Genomic DNA, 16,624 nt, shown 5'->3' on the forward strand with positions numbered 1-16,624 from the left:
AGTCCAGACGAGCTGGGCAAATCGCCCGATTTGATCAGGAAAATAATTGGCACCAATCTGCATTCCATAGAAACTAACTTCGAAAATTGGCGTTTGCGTCCGCACGGCCTGATTCGATCGGAAAATTTCATCAGATTGGCGAAAAATTGTCTCGTGGACTCCACATTTTAAAAACGTCTCAATGCTGTAGTGATGTACAAATCGGTAAGAACCGAAACTCTTAAAATGGAACTAAACGAAGTATTATTTTTGACCATTTTTGATATTGTAATAGCTCAAAAATGAATGTACATATTACCTTAATGACAAATAAATCTATAGAGGGACTGGGAATAATCAATTAAGTACAAATAATTTCGTAAAATAACCGTGAAATAACCTTGTAATTTATATATATTACCTGTGGCAAACTCCAAATATCTTTCATTCATTCATTCATCGTCATATTTTTCTTGTATATTGGGTTGTTTTTGTGTCGCTAATCTCAATTAAACATAATTGTAATAGCAATTATGTCCCAGTCTAACAGCAGTTACTGAATTCGCTGGAAATAACTGTACATAGTTATGTGAAAACGTAAACTTTAATCAGGCCGACCTTGCATAAATGAACATACGTATTTTGGTTGGCATGTGAAACAAAAAGTGAATTCTTGTGTTTATCGAGAGCTCGGAGTGGTTAACTATTAGTGTTATAAGTTATAGACCTTGATGGATATCGCGAAGAACTAATTCGTCAGTATTATGTATACATTTGCGTGTGGTAAAGACCACCTGGAGATCAGGCTTGTGTCAGAAGTATGTTCACGACGACAGGGATGGTAGCAGCACCGCAGCAGGCGACGGGTCAGGTGGCGCAGAATGGGAGCACGACTTTGCCTCGCTCACATCATCAGAGAACAGGTACTCCTATTATCAAAGCTATTTAAATGGGTGCCCATGCCTAGTGCACTTCCTGGTTGCCAAAAGTAGGTCCTTGGTAGTAGTTTTCGTTTATTAGTATTTTGTAAATCACTCGATGAATCAATGAATATCAAAAAAATTGAACATTTGTATAGGTAGAGACAGCCAAAGCGCCAAATATAATATATTGCAACATACCTTTGTTACAAGAGAAATAAGGTGTTGCGATATTTTTGGCCGCTTGGGCTATTTCACTGTATTCAATGCTGCATTCATACTAAACAAAATATTTTCAAACTAATCACAAATATCACTGCCTAGTAAAGTTGGTGTTAATAAGATAGGTAATGTATAAGCTACACAATTTACCAACTTCAAATTCTGCATGAAAAAACCATTTTGCTTCAATAATTTTGATTTGAGCACATATCTCCAGGGCTGTCTTAAACTATGCTGGGGCCCCTGGGCACAAGAATTTGGGGCCCTTTTGGAAAGTAAAGAAAGCTAATTAAACTAACAGTTTTCTACTATGATCTTCTATTTATTATGGGTAATCAAATTTACTGTTACTGACTGTCCTTGGGGACCCCCTGAGGATGGGGGGCCTGGGCATGGGCCCCGTGTGCCCTTATGGTAAAAACAGTACTGAATGTCTCAATACATTTACTAATCTTCTCTGAAACAATTATGAGTCTACTGACAGTTTTAAAAATACATACAAATGATTGACCTTTCTCAGTTGTTGAACTGGTTTTTATATTATAAAGTCCAGAGTTGAATTGTATTTTATATCAGCTCAGCCAAAGGCAGACACTTATGTACCTATGTATTATCTGCTGTAACCAATATTTTTTTGTACAATAAAGTGTTTATTACATACTTATTCTTTCTTATATTCTAATTTTGTCTGTTTGTTGTTTATATATTTGTACGTCTATTTCATAGGGAGGCCGCCTGCAGCCCCCAAGTCTTACGACTACCTTTTAAAAGTCCTCCTAGTGGGGGACTCCGATGTGGGCAAGCAGGAAATACTACAAGACCTAGAGGATGGCTCTGCAGATTCTCCGTTTTGTAGTGGCAGTGGTAAGATATTATCTGAATTATCCTAAATTATTATATATTTACTTTTATTTCATCATTAATTCATTCATCAGCCAACCTTAGCTCATTATAAGAATTTTTTCTACTCGTCTACTGCAATGCTTGAATTAAGACTTCGTATACCAAAGTGAAATCGCATACTTTTTCCACTATGGGACCCCAACTCAACTATAATATTCACTTCGATACAGTTTAGTAAACTATAATATTCATTTCGATACAGTTTAGTCAACTATAATATTCATTTCGATACAGTTTAGTCAACTATAATGAAATTGATCAATCGAAAGCGCGGAGCAAGTACCAGGGCCTCATGAGTTACGAGAAGGTGTTGTTGACCAACCGCCGTTGTCGTTGGCCGGGTCGCGTATGAGTATGAAGGTATCGCGGCTGCTCGCGCATCTTAGCTGTATACTTTTGGTTTTTTTACCTACATATATGATTCTTCTACTAGTTTTAATTCTTTTTTTGTTGACTCGTAGAAAAAGTATTGTATACAATAGTGATTATATCACGATTGTATAAAATACTATTACTTGAATTGCAAGTGAAGAACAGAATAATGGAGTTGATATAAAAAGTTGTTAAGTCAACATTTTCCAATTTACTTTCTGTAATTTAATGGTGTAAGTAATGTACTAAGAGGAACTCTCTTAACTAACTGTTGCTGAACCTTTTGTATTTGCAATATGGTTTATAAATTGTCAATAATGGTTTGCATGGTACTTAAATTACAATCCCAGTTGGTTGAAATAAATGGGGATATTATTTATTAAACAACTTTTGCTACTGTTGTAACTTGTTGGTATTCAGGTGTGCAATGGCTCAACACTATTAAGCGTCCTAAGCACTATTAAGAGTCCATTAATTATGCGAAGGGATTTTTACCCTCTCTCTAACCATAGTGAGATGTTGTGAGATTTGTCTCGACCCCCTCCTTAACCCCCTAATCTCACGTGAGATCTTTGAAATTTTGTATTTTGACTATATGTATATACATTTGATTTATTTAAACAAACGTGATATTTGCTCAAAACCTCCCCCCACGTCAGATTTAGTGAGATTCAGTTGACCCCCTCCCCCCTGAAATCCTCGCGTAATTTGGACGCCCGCGCCCCCTGTGATAGAACACTGTAAATTTAATCACATTCCTAATTTAAGGGAGTTGATATAACGCAAGGTAATCATTAATTAGATCACAGTATGGTAACAGAAACAAACTGTAGGTGACACATAGCATTGTGTTGTGCCTTATGTGACTAATCTGTCACAATCTCATAACCATTGTTTGTATTTCAAAGACGCAATTAGATTAGTAGTTGCTGTAGCTACATCTTCTTTAAAACATGGGTGTCAATAAAATCCTGCGTTTGTGAGACTAACACGAACATTGTTCTTGTATATATCTGGGGGCACGGCCGTGCCCCCGCCAAGACGAGACAAAGGGCAAAAGGCAGTGCATTGCATATCTTTTCTCGGCACGCTTCGTCGTATTTTCGAACCCTCGTAGTTTCGGCTAGTATACATATATATCCCTAGATTTAGTCTTGTTTTTATTGCAACATGTGATGAGCAGTTTTTTTCTTTTTTTTTTTTCAAATTAACGAGGTATCCTTTTTAGGGTTCCGTAGCCAAATGGCAAAAAACGGAACCCTTATAGATTCGTCATGTCTGTCTGTCTGTCTGTCCGTCTGTCCGTCTGTCTGTCCGTCCGTATGTCACAGCCACTTTTCTCCGAAACTATAAGAACTATACTGTTGAAACTTGGTAAGTAGATGTATTCTGTGAACCGCATTAAGATTTTCACACAAAAATAGAAAAAAAACAACAAATTTTTGGGGTTCCCCATACTTCGAACTGAAACTCAAAATTTTTTTATTCATCAAACCCATACGTGTGGGGTATCTATGGATAGGTCTTCAAAAATGATATTGAGGTTTCTAATATCATTTTTTTCTAAACTGAATAGTTTGCGCGAGAGACACTTCCAAAGTGGTAAAATGTGTGTCCCCCCCCCTGTAACTTCTAAAATAAGAGAATGATAAAACTATAAAAAATATATGATGTACATTACCATGCAAACTTCCACCGAAAATTGGTTTGAACGAGATCTAGTAAGTAGTTTTTTTTTTATACGTCATAAATCGCCTAAATACGGAACCCTTCATGGGCGAGTCCGACTCGCACTTGGCCGCTTTTTTCTACTCGTCTACTGCAATGCTTGAATTAAGACTTCGTATACCAAAGTGAAATTGCATACTTTTTCCACTATGGGACCCTGATATATTACGCGAAGCCGATTTTAGCTATTATTTTGTTTACCGCAGCATCTGCAGATTAAATTCAAACGATTGATATTTTGTTTTGGGAATTATCCCCTCATGTATTTTATATTTTCAGCATACAAAACAACAACAATCCTTCTTGATGGCAAGCGAGTGAAACTTCAGTTATGGGACACGTCGGGACAAGGCCGGTTCTGCACGATCATCCGGTCCTACTCCCGCGGCGCGCAGGGCATCCTGCTGGTGTACGACATCACCAACAAGTGGTCCTTCGACAGTATTGACCGGTGGCTGGAGGAAGTGGAGAGGGTGAGTGTTGAGTGAGCCCAGCTATGGGACACGTCGGGACAGGTCCGGTTCTGCACGATCATCCGGTCCTACTCCCGCGGCGCGCAGGGCATCCTTCTCGTGTACGACATCACCAACAAGTGGTCCTTCGATAGTATTGACCGGTGGCTGGAGGAAGTGGAGAGGGTGAGTGTTGAGTGAGCCCAGCTATAGGACACGTCGGGACAGGTCCGGTTCTGCACGATCATCCGGTCCTACTCCCGCGGCGCGCAGGGCATCCTGCTGGTGTACGACATCACCAACAAGTGGTCCTTCGACAGTATTGACCGGTGGCTGGAGGAAGTGGAGAGGGTGAGTGTTGAGTGAGCCCAGCTATGGGACACGTCGGGACTGGTCCGGTTCTGCACGATCATCCGGTCCTACTCCCGCGGCGCGCAGGGCATCCTGCTGGTGTACGACATCACCAACACGACAAGTGGTCCTTCAACAGTATTCACTGGTGGCTGGAGGAAGTGGAGAGGGTGAGTGTTGAGTGAGCCCAGCTATGGGACACGTCGGGACTGGTCCGGTTCTGCACGATCATCCGGTCCTACTCCCGCGGCGCGCAGGGCATCCTGCTGGTGTACGACATCACCAACACGACAAGTGGTCCTTCGACAGTATTGACCGGTGGCTGGAGGAAGTGGAGAGGGTGAGTGTTGAGTGAGCCCAGCTATGGGACACGTCGGGACTGGTCCGGTTCTGCACGATCATCCGGTCCTACTCCCGCGGCGCGCAGGGCATCCTGCTGGTGTACGACATCACCAACACGACAAGTGGTCCTTCAACAGTATTCACTGGTGGCTGGGGGAAGTCTCATAGCATTTATCTCAGCTGCATTTTTATCTAGTATTTGTTGAGTCTTGGTTTAGAAAGTATTAGTAATGTTAGTATTCAACATAAAGACCCACCATTTAAACTGTATACAGGGTGCCCAGTTATTAATGGATAACCTAACCACCGACAACCTTAGGCTGGTTCAGAAAATGCACTTAGGGCTAATAAAAGTGTCATGGTTTTCGAGATAATCGAACTTTATTGTCTTTTTTAATAGCTAGGTGATTGAAGTTACGTAAGGTGCTAGCTAGGTGCCCTGTTGGTGGTAAGCAGATTATCCATTAATTACTGGGCATCCTATATAATTTAATTTGCGTAATAATTGCAATGATCATTTAAATGACGTTAATTTAGATCTTGTTGTGAAGTAGCTATTAATAGCCTTCGTGATAAAACGGGAACAACAAGTAAATTGTCATTCGCGGGGAAAATGCTGTCGCACGCATTCCACAAGTTTGATTACGAATACAATGAGTTTCAAACATTTGCGTGTAATTAAGCCGATTTGGTCATTTGTTGATAATATAATTATATTTCTACTAATACCTACATACTAGTGTACTTAATAATTAAACATATCGAATTTTCGATGAGTGCCTTGTTATTTTATTTTTTTGCACGTATTTTTGTACCATAATTGTTCTTAGGCTGAAACCGTGAGTACCCCTACCTATCTTTCCTTTTTTATATGTAGTACATTATTACGTTTAGTAAACTACATCTTGCTTTCGGAACCCTCGGTGAGAACTCAAATACACAAACACAACCTCCCCCCCCCCCCCATACTAAAATACATCAGATTTACAATGGGTTAGATACTAAAACCATAATCCTTCCTTGGCATTGCCGCAATCTGGTAAAAAGAGTATTATGCCAAACATTTCATATTACTAAACTTCGCTGTCCGTCCGTCCGTCTGTCACCAGGCTATATCTCATGAACCGCGATAGCTAGACAGTTGAAATTTTCACAAATTATGTATCTCTGTTGTCGCTATAATATAACAACAAATACTACAAATAAAATAAATATTTAAGGGGGGCTCCCATACAACATACATTTTTTTGCTCTATTTTTTGTTGATGGTGCGGAACCCTCCGTGCGCGAGTCCGACTCGCACTTGGCCGGTTTTTTACTATCAGACAGATGTGCTTGTTATTATTAACGCTATTAACTATCACTATTTATAAATACTATCATTAAGAGTGCAATCACCTAAGGTCTACAATAGATCAGTAATGACCAAACTGCACACATACATCAAAAGTAACCAATCTGTGTTTTCTAGCAACATCGCATAACGCAAAGTAGTAGTGTAACACTCGTTCGTGTTGTCGTACATAATAAGTTTTGTTTTCGTTGCGCTCCTATCCTATCTAAAACTTTTGTCATATTATCCTGTACTTCTGTTAAGAAATACTTTCTTTAAAGTAGCGCTTTTTATATGTATCTATGCCAATTCGAGCAAAATCTGTCGAGCCCAGTAAGAGTTTAAACTATAGTTATTAATTACTTCTTTTCTTTGTATCTCCTTTATCTTGAGTGTTCACACATAGATTGTAACGCCGTGTTTTAACTATTAAAAAAATCGTTAAAAGCTTTTTGTTATAATTTTACAGTTCATGTTTTTATGCTATGCCTATCAAGTTCTTCCAAGAAATCCTAGATTTAAATTATTAATTTAAATTCATAATAGCAGTGCTGTAGATAGGTGTGGGCGAAGTGGGCCGTCGCCCACGGCCTCGCCCCCCAAGAGGGGCCTCGCGCGAAGCCCCTTCGGGCACAGTGAAAGAAAAGGGCCTCGCAGATGCGATTTCGCCCACGGCTAGATTAGTTCACGCTGCGCCACTGCATAATAACTAGTGAAATTTCAACTGAAAATGTTGTTAACAGCACGCGCCCGGCGTTCCGAAAGTGCTAGTCGGCAACCGGCTACACCTGGCGTTCAAGCGGCAAGTGCAAGAGCGCGACGCCGAGATGTACGCCGCCAAGAACCACATGGCGTTCTTCGAAGTGAGCCCGCTGTGCGACTTCAACATTCGGGAGAGCTTCTGCGAGCTGTCGCGGATGGCGCTGCACAGGAACGGCATGGAGCGGCTCTGGAGGAGCAATAAAGGTATGACGAATTTTACTCACTCTGTTACTTCTAATACTCCTCTTCTTCTCCTTGTCCTTTTGCCATTATATGGGGTCGGCTCTCCTAGTTATGTTTCGCCAGGCTTCATACATAAAATTAATAAATGCTGAACTATTCGCTACTATGTTCATTCTTTTCTATTTGAAAATTAAATTCCTTTTGTAACAAATGCTAATTCCATTTAACCGTCTGACTGTTATAATTATAATAAATAGTACTATGAAAGATCATAGAGCAAGTCTAAGAAAAAATCGTGTTCCAAATTTTGACAGCTGAAGAAAATGGCACGCCGAAATATGTTTTGTGGTATCTGAATTGACAACCGAGAGTTACCGCATAATGTACGCCGTATATCGCCATCGACTTCGAAGTACGAATTTGTCAAAGACTTACACATATAATACATTGAATCATTGGTTCTAACACACTATACTTCTATATCTCATCATAAAGTAAGTATAGTATAGAGTAATCGGCCCATACAAGCCTCGCTTAGTTCCACAAAAATTCAAGAGATGTCACTCAGAGCACCATTGGGCCTAAATATATATTTGTGTTATTTCAAATCTTGCCAATTTTTAAATTAACATGTATAGTTCTAATTTATTTAGCATATTACAACAAAAACCTTTTAAAACATCCATTTACACATAGTAAATCGACGCAGAAATAAATAAATAAATAATGGCATGAACTATTCTAAGCGCCATCTATCGCATTACTAGACAGTTAGTTTCTTGCCGTTGTAACACACTAAATAGCTCGATTGTTTGAGAAAGACTATCAATAGATGTCACTGTAGTAAATCCTCATACTTTATGATCATATCACAGACAACATATCAACATTATTAAGTAATAAATAATATATTTTTTCTCAAAAATGGACGGCAAAGTCGACGTTGCCGGTTAAAAAATAGGTCGCGAAGTGTGTAGTTTATGGTCATTCTAAAAATTAAAAAGTTAAAAACATTGCAGTCTCGATTTCGGGACTGCAATGTTGCATACAAATTCCATTATTAAACGAGTTCCAAACTTTTTAAAACTTTAAATGGCCATATCAAATGAAGGCATAGGTCCATTAAACAGCCAAACAGATGATCAGCACTTATTATTAATATAATGTTGGTACCGCGACTATTTAGGTGTCTCAAATACGTTGGCGTATTTTCAGCAGAAAAATACACTTCTATTTTTTTTAAAGGCGGCAAGCAAATCTTTTTAATGGTTTTACTTTTCTCTGTGAAAATTAGAACGTTGCTTCTGTAAAATATCTCTTGCACCATTTTTGAGAAAAGCACTATATATGACTCGGCTGGAAGGCTACTTGCTGGCTTCGGATTCAATTAAACGGACTCCCAAGGTCGTCCGTTTAAAACGAATCCTCAGCTTGCAAGTAGCTACTTCCGAACCTCGACAATAATCTACTATTGTTCTTAGAAACGTGATAATAATTAAAATATATTAAACCTACATGGTATCATCAGCCACACTGTTAAGTGTTAACTGTACCGATGTACAGTTAGGAGTGTTGCTGTTTGTATATTAATTTACTTAACCTTACGCATTACAAAATTGTCCTCATATAGCTATACATATATTTTAGGACAGTCTTACACTAATCGACCTACTTGGTAACAAAACATTGTAAATTCTTGAGCAGTTTGAATAGCAGGGCAGGTGACAAAAACTTGCTCAAAAGCATAGAAGGTAGCATCCTATAGAAGTGGTGTACGCGTGCCTCCGTGAGGGACAAAACATGTAAATTCGACCAATCATAGCGTCGCATTGCGCCGCTATGATTGGTCGAATTTATTTGTTATGGTTGGCAACAAATGAATTCGACCAATCACGGTGGTCAATTTACGGTGGGGAATAAAACAAGATGTGAGACTGTGACAAGGACAAACAATAATAGCGCTTTCGCTGCTACTCCTACTGAAAGATACATAAGACTATCCCGTTCTGTCAGTTATCCCCTGCTTCTATTCATGCTCAAAAGAGAAGAGACATCCGACATTTAAAAAAATATCCCTATATGTATGAGAGCAATAATACAATGTGTAAATGTAAATACATACATATCTTATATTTTATGATCATATCAAAGCTGGAAGTCCTAGGTTCGGATCCCCCTAAAAGTGTATTAATATGGTGTCCCATGGTGGTGGCCCATTTGTCCCCGCCGCCATAAAAGAGGTGTGGACAGATGGGAATAGATATAGACCATTAATATATACACACACAATTAAAAAACAAATAAATGTCCTATGAGGATTTGAACCCAGGACCTCCTACTTCATAGCACATAGCAGAGCAGGGTCACTGTCACTACTGACTAGCTAGGAGGCCGTAGAAATAATATACAATTTATATATATTTAAATTAAGTACAGTCAGCGTCGTATAGTAGGTCGCATCCAAAGTATTCAAATAGTTCAGTACGCCATACAAATAATATGGTGTACCGAACTATTTGAATACTTTGGATGCTACCTACTATATGACGCTGACTGTACTTATATAACAATTAACAAATCAGACTGGTAGCCACAGTTTAATGGCTAATCTAGGATTAAAACTTTTTAGTGGCTTGCCATTATGTTCAAAACATTTAGCTTCATACCACATCAAATATTTAAGTTTACCGCCATTGCCCGCCAGCATTGAACAAATTGGTTGTTAGTGGGTAGACAAAATAAAGTCACTATCATGTTAAACATTAAATTTATTAATTGTATTTTATTATTTTTAAGAGAATCTTCATAGCATGTGTCTGTCCGTTGAAACAGGAATCAATCTCAACCATCTTCCACTCAAAATATTTTACTTGTGGTACAGTCGCCATCAGATATATCGGAGCGGCCAAGGCGCTCACAAATATCTGAACACGCCTCTATTGTCAGGGCGTTAGAGTGCGTGTTCAGATATTGTGAACACCTTGGCCGTTCCGATATATCTGATGGCGACTGTACAGAGATGCATTGACTATTTCATCTTCACTCTCTTGTTGCATACATTGTAACTTCTAGTGGCTAGAGGCTGGGTCCTGAAATCAGAAACATATTTTTTATATATAAAATGTAATAATATCACAATAAAGTTTAATACACATTGCCTTCACATTGGAGTCTGTTTGCAAACACTAACCATTGTATAGATTTAGACCAAGAAAGCTTAGCACAGTCTTTAAAGCGCCACATCGGTCTTCCAACTTTCCTTTTAGCATACCTACGCAACTGCACCAAGCAAGACACGTCTAGGTATTCTATTCACGTACTTGTACTATAGTTCAAATGAAGCTATAATATGAAATTAATAAGTTTGTATAAACAGAAACAAAGCAAAGGCAACAAACGCGGTGCCGCTTTGTGGCGACTTGACTATTAGACAGTTTATTTTTAGTGTTGCCGTTGAAAGTTCTTTCTTGTCCCTAAATAGAGCTTTTATGATTTATTATTATACAATATTATTAGTTCAAATAAAATATGATATTCCAAAAGACTACAAATAATATTATATAGTACTTAAATTCCAAAATAATGATAATTATGCCTCAGTGTCCATTTCTGAGGGCCTACCGCGAACCACGTTCGACGTGTTGCCTCTCTGTCGCACTTGTAAATTCGTACGTAAGTGTGACAGGGAGGCAACACGTCGAACGTGGTTCGCGGTAGGCCCTCAGCTTTTTTAAGGAACAGGCGTATAACATTACCCTGAAGTAGGGGACTAATTTTAAAATAGCAATAATCATTACTTGATGCCGTTTTTGACGTTTCTGTGCACGCTGTTGTCTGTCTATACTTATAGGTCACATAATTAGTGATACAAACACCTGCCTGGTCAATATACGCAAAATTAGATATATTTATTCTAATTATAACAGAAAAAGTTTATTAAAACAAACATTAAATGCTTTTGTATAATAATTTCAGGTTTGATAGGTACGGGTTTTGCCATGGGAGAAGTTGAAAAGGAACGTTATGAAAACATATCTTTGTATGTATAGGTACTAAGATGGTACAAATCATGTACAAATCTGTTGCTTAAAAATAAAAGCACGACGCGACGTTGCCAAACTGCTATGAGTTACTGCGAAGCCAGTTTAACTCGACAACGTCGCATCGTATTGTTACAATAGGGTATTTTCGTACTAGTCAAATCAGTTACTTTTTTATAGTTATTGCAATGCAACTTGTATCGTAAATTTTTAGAAGGCACGATAAGAGTGAATTGAGCATGAATTGAGGTATTTTATCTCATTAGGATCGAAAGAGCTCGTGAATTTGAGTACAAATAACACAAAAGTGGCAAAAAAGATCACAATATAAAAAATGGCAAAAAATAGTAGTTTTCGATATAAGTGCGAGAAGTATGTCATTTTGCACGAGTACCGAGCTTTCGATTTTTCCGGTAATATACTGAGGGGCTACCGCCAAAACCGAAATTCGCAAATTGCGGGGATCTTTCTCTTTTACTCCAATGCAGACGTAATTAGAGTGACAGAGAAAAATGCCCGCAATTTGCGAAATTCGATTTTCGCGGTTATAGCCCTGTCACTTACAACGGATGCCTTTGCTTTGATATCTGGTGCCGTTAAATTAACTCCAAAATCGTCTGAATCACTCATTTTTATTTAATAACTTATGCTTTCTTGGCAATTACTTACAAACATAAATCACTTTAAATGTTGAATAAAAAAGGCGGGAAGGGAATAAAAAAAGTTTTATTTTTAATTGCCATTTTTTTCAATGTGGATTCTGTTGTCACTGTTGTCAGCATTATGCCAATTGAAGAGAAATTGTATTATTAAAATTAATAAAATTAATTTTCAGAACATATAATTATACATGGTCAACCAGATCTTGACAGTAGAAAAAGGCGGCAAATTTGAAAAATGTAGGCGCGAAAGGATATCGTCCCATAGAAAATTTGAATTTCGCGCCTTTATTTTACTGACAAGATTTGGTTGACCAGCTATATGTAAAAAAACATGAATCTTTTGTTATTTCATTATATTGATATATATCTAATTAATTACATTTATATTAAGTGTATAAAGTGTATTGTACGAACGTCAGCTTCATTCTGTCGCGCGTTGTTCAAGTAATACTATTGGGTCTCGAATAATACTCCTTTATGCCCAATCGCGCGTTGTTCAGGTGGGTCATTTATAAGCGGGTCTCGCATAATACTCATTTATTTAAAATGTATCAATCAGATTACTTTTTAGCACTAGTGTAAAAAAATCAAACTTTACGCACGATTTGCAGCTACAAAAACTAAACTTTTTGAGCAATTGGATTAAAAAAATATAAAGAAACGCTCAAGTACCAGTGGCATGGTGGCATATAGACGGACTTACGCCAGTAGTAATGTCTAATCCTTTTGCCATGCACCAATGGTAGCATGCGCAAAATTATTATGACAGGTATTTATTTTCAGCCGGTTTAAATAGTTTCGGCAAGACTTATGTAGCATTCTTATAATATATAAATATTATCATCACCACAGTATCGTTTTCCGAAATTACTTTATGGTTATACCGTTTGGCTACGCTATTTCTCTGTACCCTGCCTCTCCCTTCCCTCCCTGTACTCCTTAAGTGCCCGAACTCTCTTTACTCATACTGAAAGATACATAAGACTATCCTGTTCGGTCATTTCCTTCCACCCCTCATGCTTGATGCTTGATCCAGTTTTAAACTAGATTCATGATTTATTCAATACGCTATAAAGCGACATCTGTTGATTACTTCTAATCGTTGGCAACGACATATGTCTACTAACTTTCAATGAAGACGTATAGATGTCGTTAGGAATTCTATGATTTGGATGTGACACAGCGCCATCTTGTATCCATGATAGGCAACAGTGCATTTTCAGTGACGCCATCTGGTAATGATGCGCTTTTAGGCGGTCACATTTGAATGTATGGGATAGCAGCGTCTGTATATATGTAGTCTGTGATCTCATTCATAATATCAACATTGGATATATTACATAATAATAATAAAATATACGTATACGGGATAAATAGACGTAATGACATACTTTACATATTTTTTGATATTAGTTACACTATTGTCTTAGGTTTACCTGTAAAGATAGTTGTAAGGCTTAGCACGCACTGCGGTTTTTAAAAAGCGGTTCCGCTACCGCAAAAAATGTAAGTACGGCATTCTTTATAAGCGCACGCACGCAACTTGCTACATTTTGACCGCAACCGCAAGAAAAAAACCGCAGTGCGTGCTAAGCCTTAGTGTGGAAAATAAAATAAAATAAAATTAACATATTTGTCCGCAGTACTAAGCCTCCAGGAGCTGTGCTGCCGCGCCATCGTGGCGCGCACGTCCGTGTACGGGCTGGAGCGGCTGCCGCTGCCCACAGCCCTCAAGTCCCACCTCAAGTCCTACGCCATCTCGGCGGCGCCGAGCCGCCTGCGCGCGCGCGCCTCCAAGCACAACCAGCGCCTCAACTGCACCGGCAGGAACTCGTGCTCCATCGTCTGAGGGCATAGAGAAAAAAATACATAGAGTGCTCACTCCATACATCAGTTTTAGTACCAAAAAGACTATCTAGCATCGAGTAGCGGAACTATCAGTACTGCTACTTGACAATAGATGTAGCACCGACAGGAAAGTCTTATGCTGTTGAGATAAGACTTTCCGGTCGGTGCTACATCTATTGTCAAGTAGCAGTACTGATAGTTCCGCTACTCGATGCTAGATGTAGACACTGAAATTAATAGTCTGAACTGATGTATGGAGTGAGCACTCTTGTCTTTATTTCTCTATGCTGAGGGTGACTACTAGGTTTATCGGCAGCTCTGGTTACCCCGACCTCCTAGCGAACTGACCCCCGTTTCACAGCTTCGACAATTCCCTGTACAGTGGGCCAAAAAAGTGGTCTACCAGTTTCTGCGAGATCTAACAATCGCTAAGGGGTCATCCATTAATTACGTCACACGAATTTCTAGGTTTTTTGACCCCTCCCCCCCCCCCCCTCCTTGTCACACTTGGTCACATTTGGCAAACCCCTCCCCCCTGGTTTGACGTCACATTTTTTCTACGAAATCGCCAATTCGAATTAAGTAAGTACCTAAGTATTATTAATATTTTATCAAAATATTTTTGACGATATAAATATTAGTAATTTTATAACCCAAAACTGCTTAGGAAAGAAAATTAAACGAATAAAAACAATTAATGTTTTAAAAACTTGTTATTTAAATGTACAACGAATAAAATAATTTATAGTATTTTATGCAACCGTTGTTTAAGAGGGGTCAAAAAAGGCGAGTGGCGTGAGTAACAATTTGAGGCGAAGCCGAAAATTGTTAATAAAGACGCCACGAGTATTTTTTGACTCAGTTAAACAACGTTGCATACAATACTTTTTCTACGACCAAGCACTTACTTTGAAATGCAATTAAATAATAATAAAAATGGATGATGATGATTGTTTAATTTCCTAATATGATAGGTTGTTCAGTGCGTGGGATTCTTAAGGGGAACGAAAATTTTATTATTATTGCGCTACGACGCACGGTTTAGGAGATACAGCCCTATATATATATATATTTGTTTTTTGTGTTTTTAGGGTTCCGTAGCCAAATGGCAAAAAACGGAACCCTTATAGATTCGTCATGTCTGTATGTCTGTCCGTCTGTCTGTCCGTCCGTATGTCACAGCCACTTTTCTCCGAAACTATAAGAACTATACTGTTGAAACTTGGTAAGTAGATGTATTCGATGTGAACCGCATTAAGATTTTCACACAAAAATAGAAAAAAAACAATAAATTTTTGGGGTTCCCCATACTTCGAACTGAAACTCAAAAATGTTTTTTTCATCAAACCCATACGTGTGGGGTATCTATGGATAGGTCTTCAAAAATGATATTGAGGTTTCTAATATCATTTTTTTCTAAACTGAATAGTTTGCGCGAGAGACACTTCCAAAGTGGTAAAATGTGTGTTATTCCCCCCCCCCCCCCTGTAACTTCTAAAATAAGAGAATGATAAAACTAAAAAAAATATATGATGTACACTACCATGTAAACTTCCACCGAAAATTGGTTTGAACGAGATCTAGTAAGTAGTTTTTTTTTTATACGTCATAAATCGCCTAAATACGGAACCCTTCATGGGCGAGTCCGACTCGCACTTGGCCGCTTTTTTAAATATTACTTACGGGTTCCAAAGGGGAACGAAAATTTGATTATTTTTGCGCTACGACGCACGGTTTAGGAGATACAGCCCTATAAAGATGAAAACTGATGATGATGATGATGATTAACCAAAACATGTCTATGGTTCACTCATCTGTCAGAAATGACAATTAAAATTAGGTTGGCAACAATGTATTCCATACAATATTTTTTAAGTGGTGATTACACGAAGTATCGTAAAAGTGCCAAAAAGATACTGCGTGTATGCACAAATACATTTTTGGGGAATAGACTAAAGACTTGTCTTGACAACTGTAAGAGAGGGGTTTAAAGGTGTGTGCACGACCCTTTAAATGACAAATAAAAGTACGGGAGTAGAAAAAATAAATTTTCGGTTAGGTACTGATGAAGTTAAAGTGACGTCACAAAGTTTGTGTCTCCCCCCCTCCCCCATGTCAAAATATGTCACATTTTCTTGACCCCCTCCCTCCCCCTAAACATGTGATGTAATTAATGGATGACCCCTAAGGTTGACAATTGTCACTGACATAATATTATTGCAAGGGGAACTCGACCTTGTGGTCTCATGACGTTCAAACAAACCTCAACCGTAGGGTGGTAGACCACATTTTTGGCCGACTGTACATTGCGATAGCCTTATCACGAGCTCTACACTGACATGGTCGCTAGCGTCTCGCTCGTACTGGAATTATATTAGTACGAGCGAGCTGTATAGAAAGCGAGTTACGCAGACGTTAGCGAATATGCCAGTGTCAAACTCGTGGTAGCCGCACTAGTCTAACAAGTAAATGTGTATTGGCGGTACGTACTGACCCAGAAATGTACAGAAAACTGTACTGTCAATAG

The 16,624-nt window shown here is 38.6% G+C and overlaps 1 protein-coding gene across 1 annotated transcript; it reads left to right on the forward strand.

Annotated features, from left to right (window-relative positions):
* Positions 1–407: 407 nt before the first annotated feature.
* On the forward strand, positions 408–14,098 carry LOC134651162 (ras-related protein Rab-40C). The gene is made up of 5 exons (XM_063506199.1): positions 408–902; positions 1,848–1,985; positions 4,404–4,597; positions 7,346–7,568; positions 13,893–14,098. The coding sequence occupies exons 1-5, from the start codon at positions 800–802 to the stop codon at positions 14,096–14,098; spliced, it is 864 nt and encodes a 287-aa protein (XP_063362269.1). The 5' UTR covers positions 408–799.
* Positions 14,099–16,624: the final 2,526 nt, after the last annotated feature.

This window comes from Cydia amplana, chromosome 9 (genome assembly GCF_948474715.1).
Source record: "Cydia amplana chromosome 9, ilCydAmpl1.1, whole genome shotgun sequence".
Lineage (NCBI taxonomy): Eukaryota > Metazoa > Arthropoda > Insecta > Lepidoptera > Tortricidae > Cydia > Cydia amplana.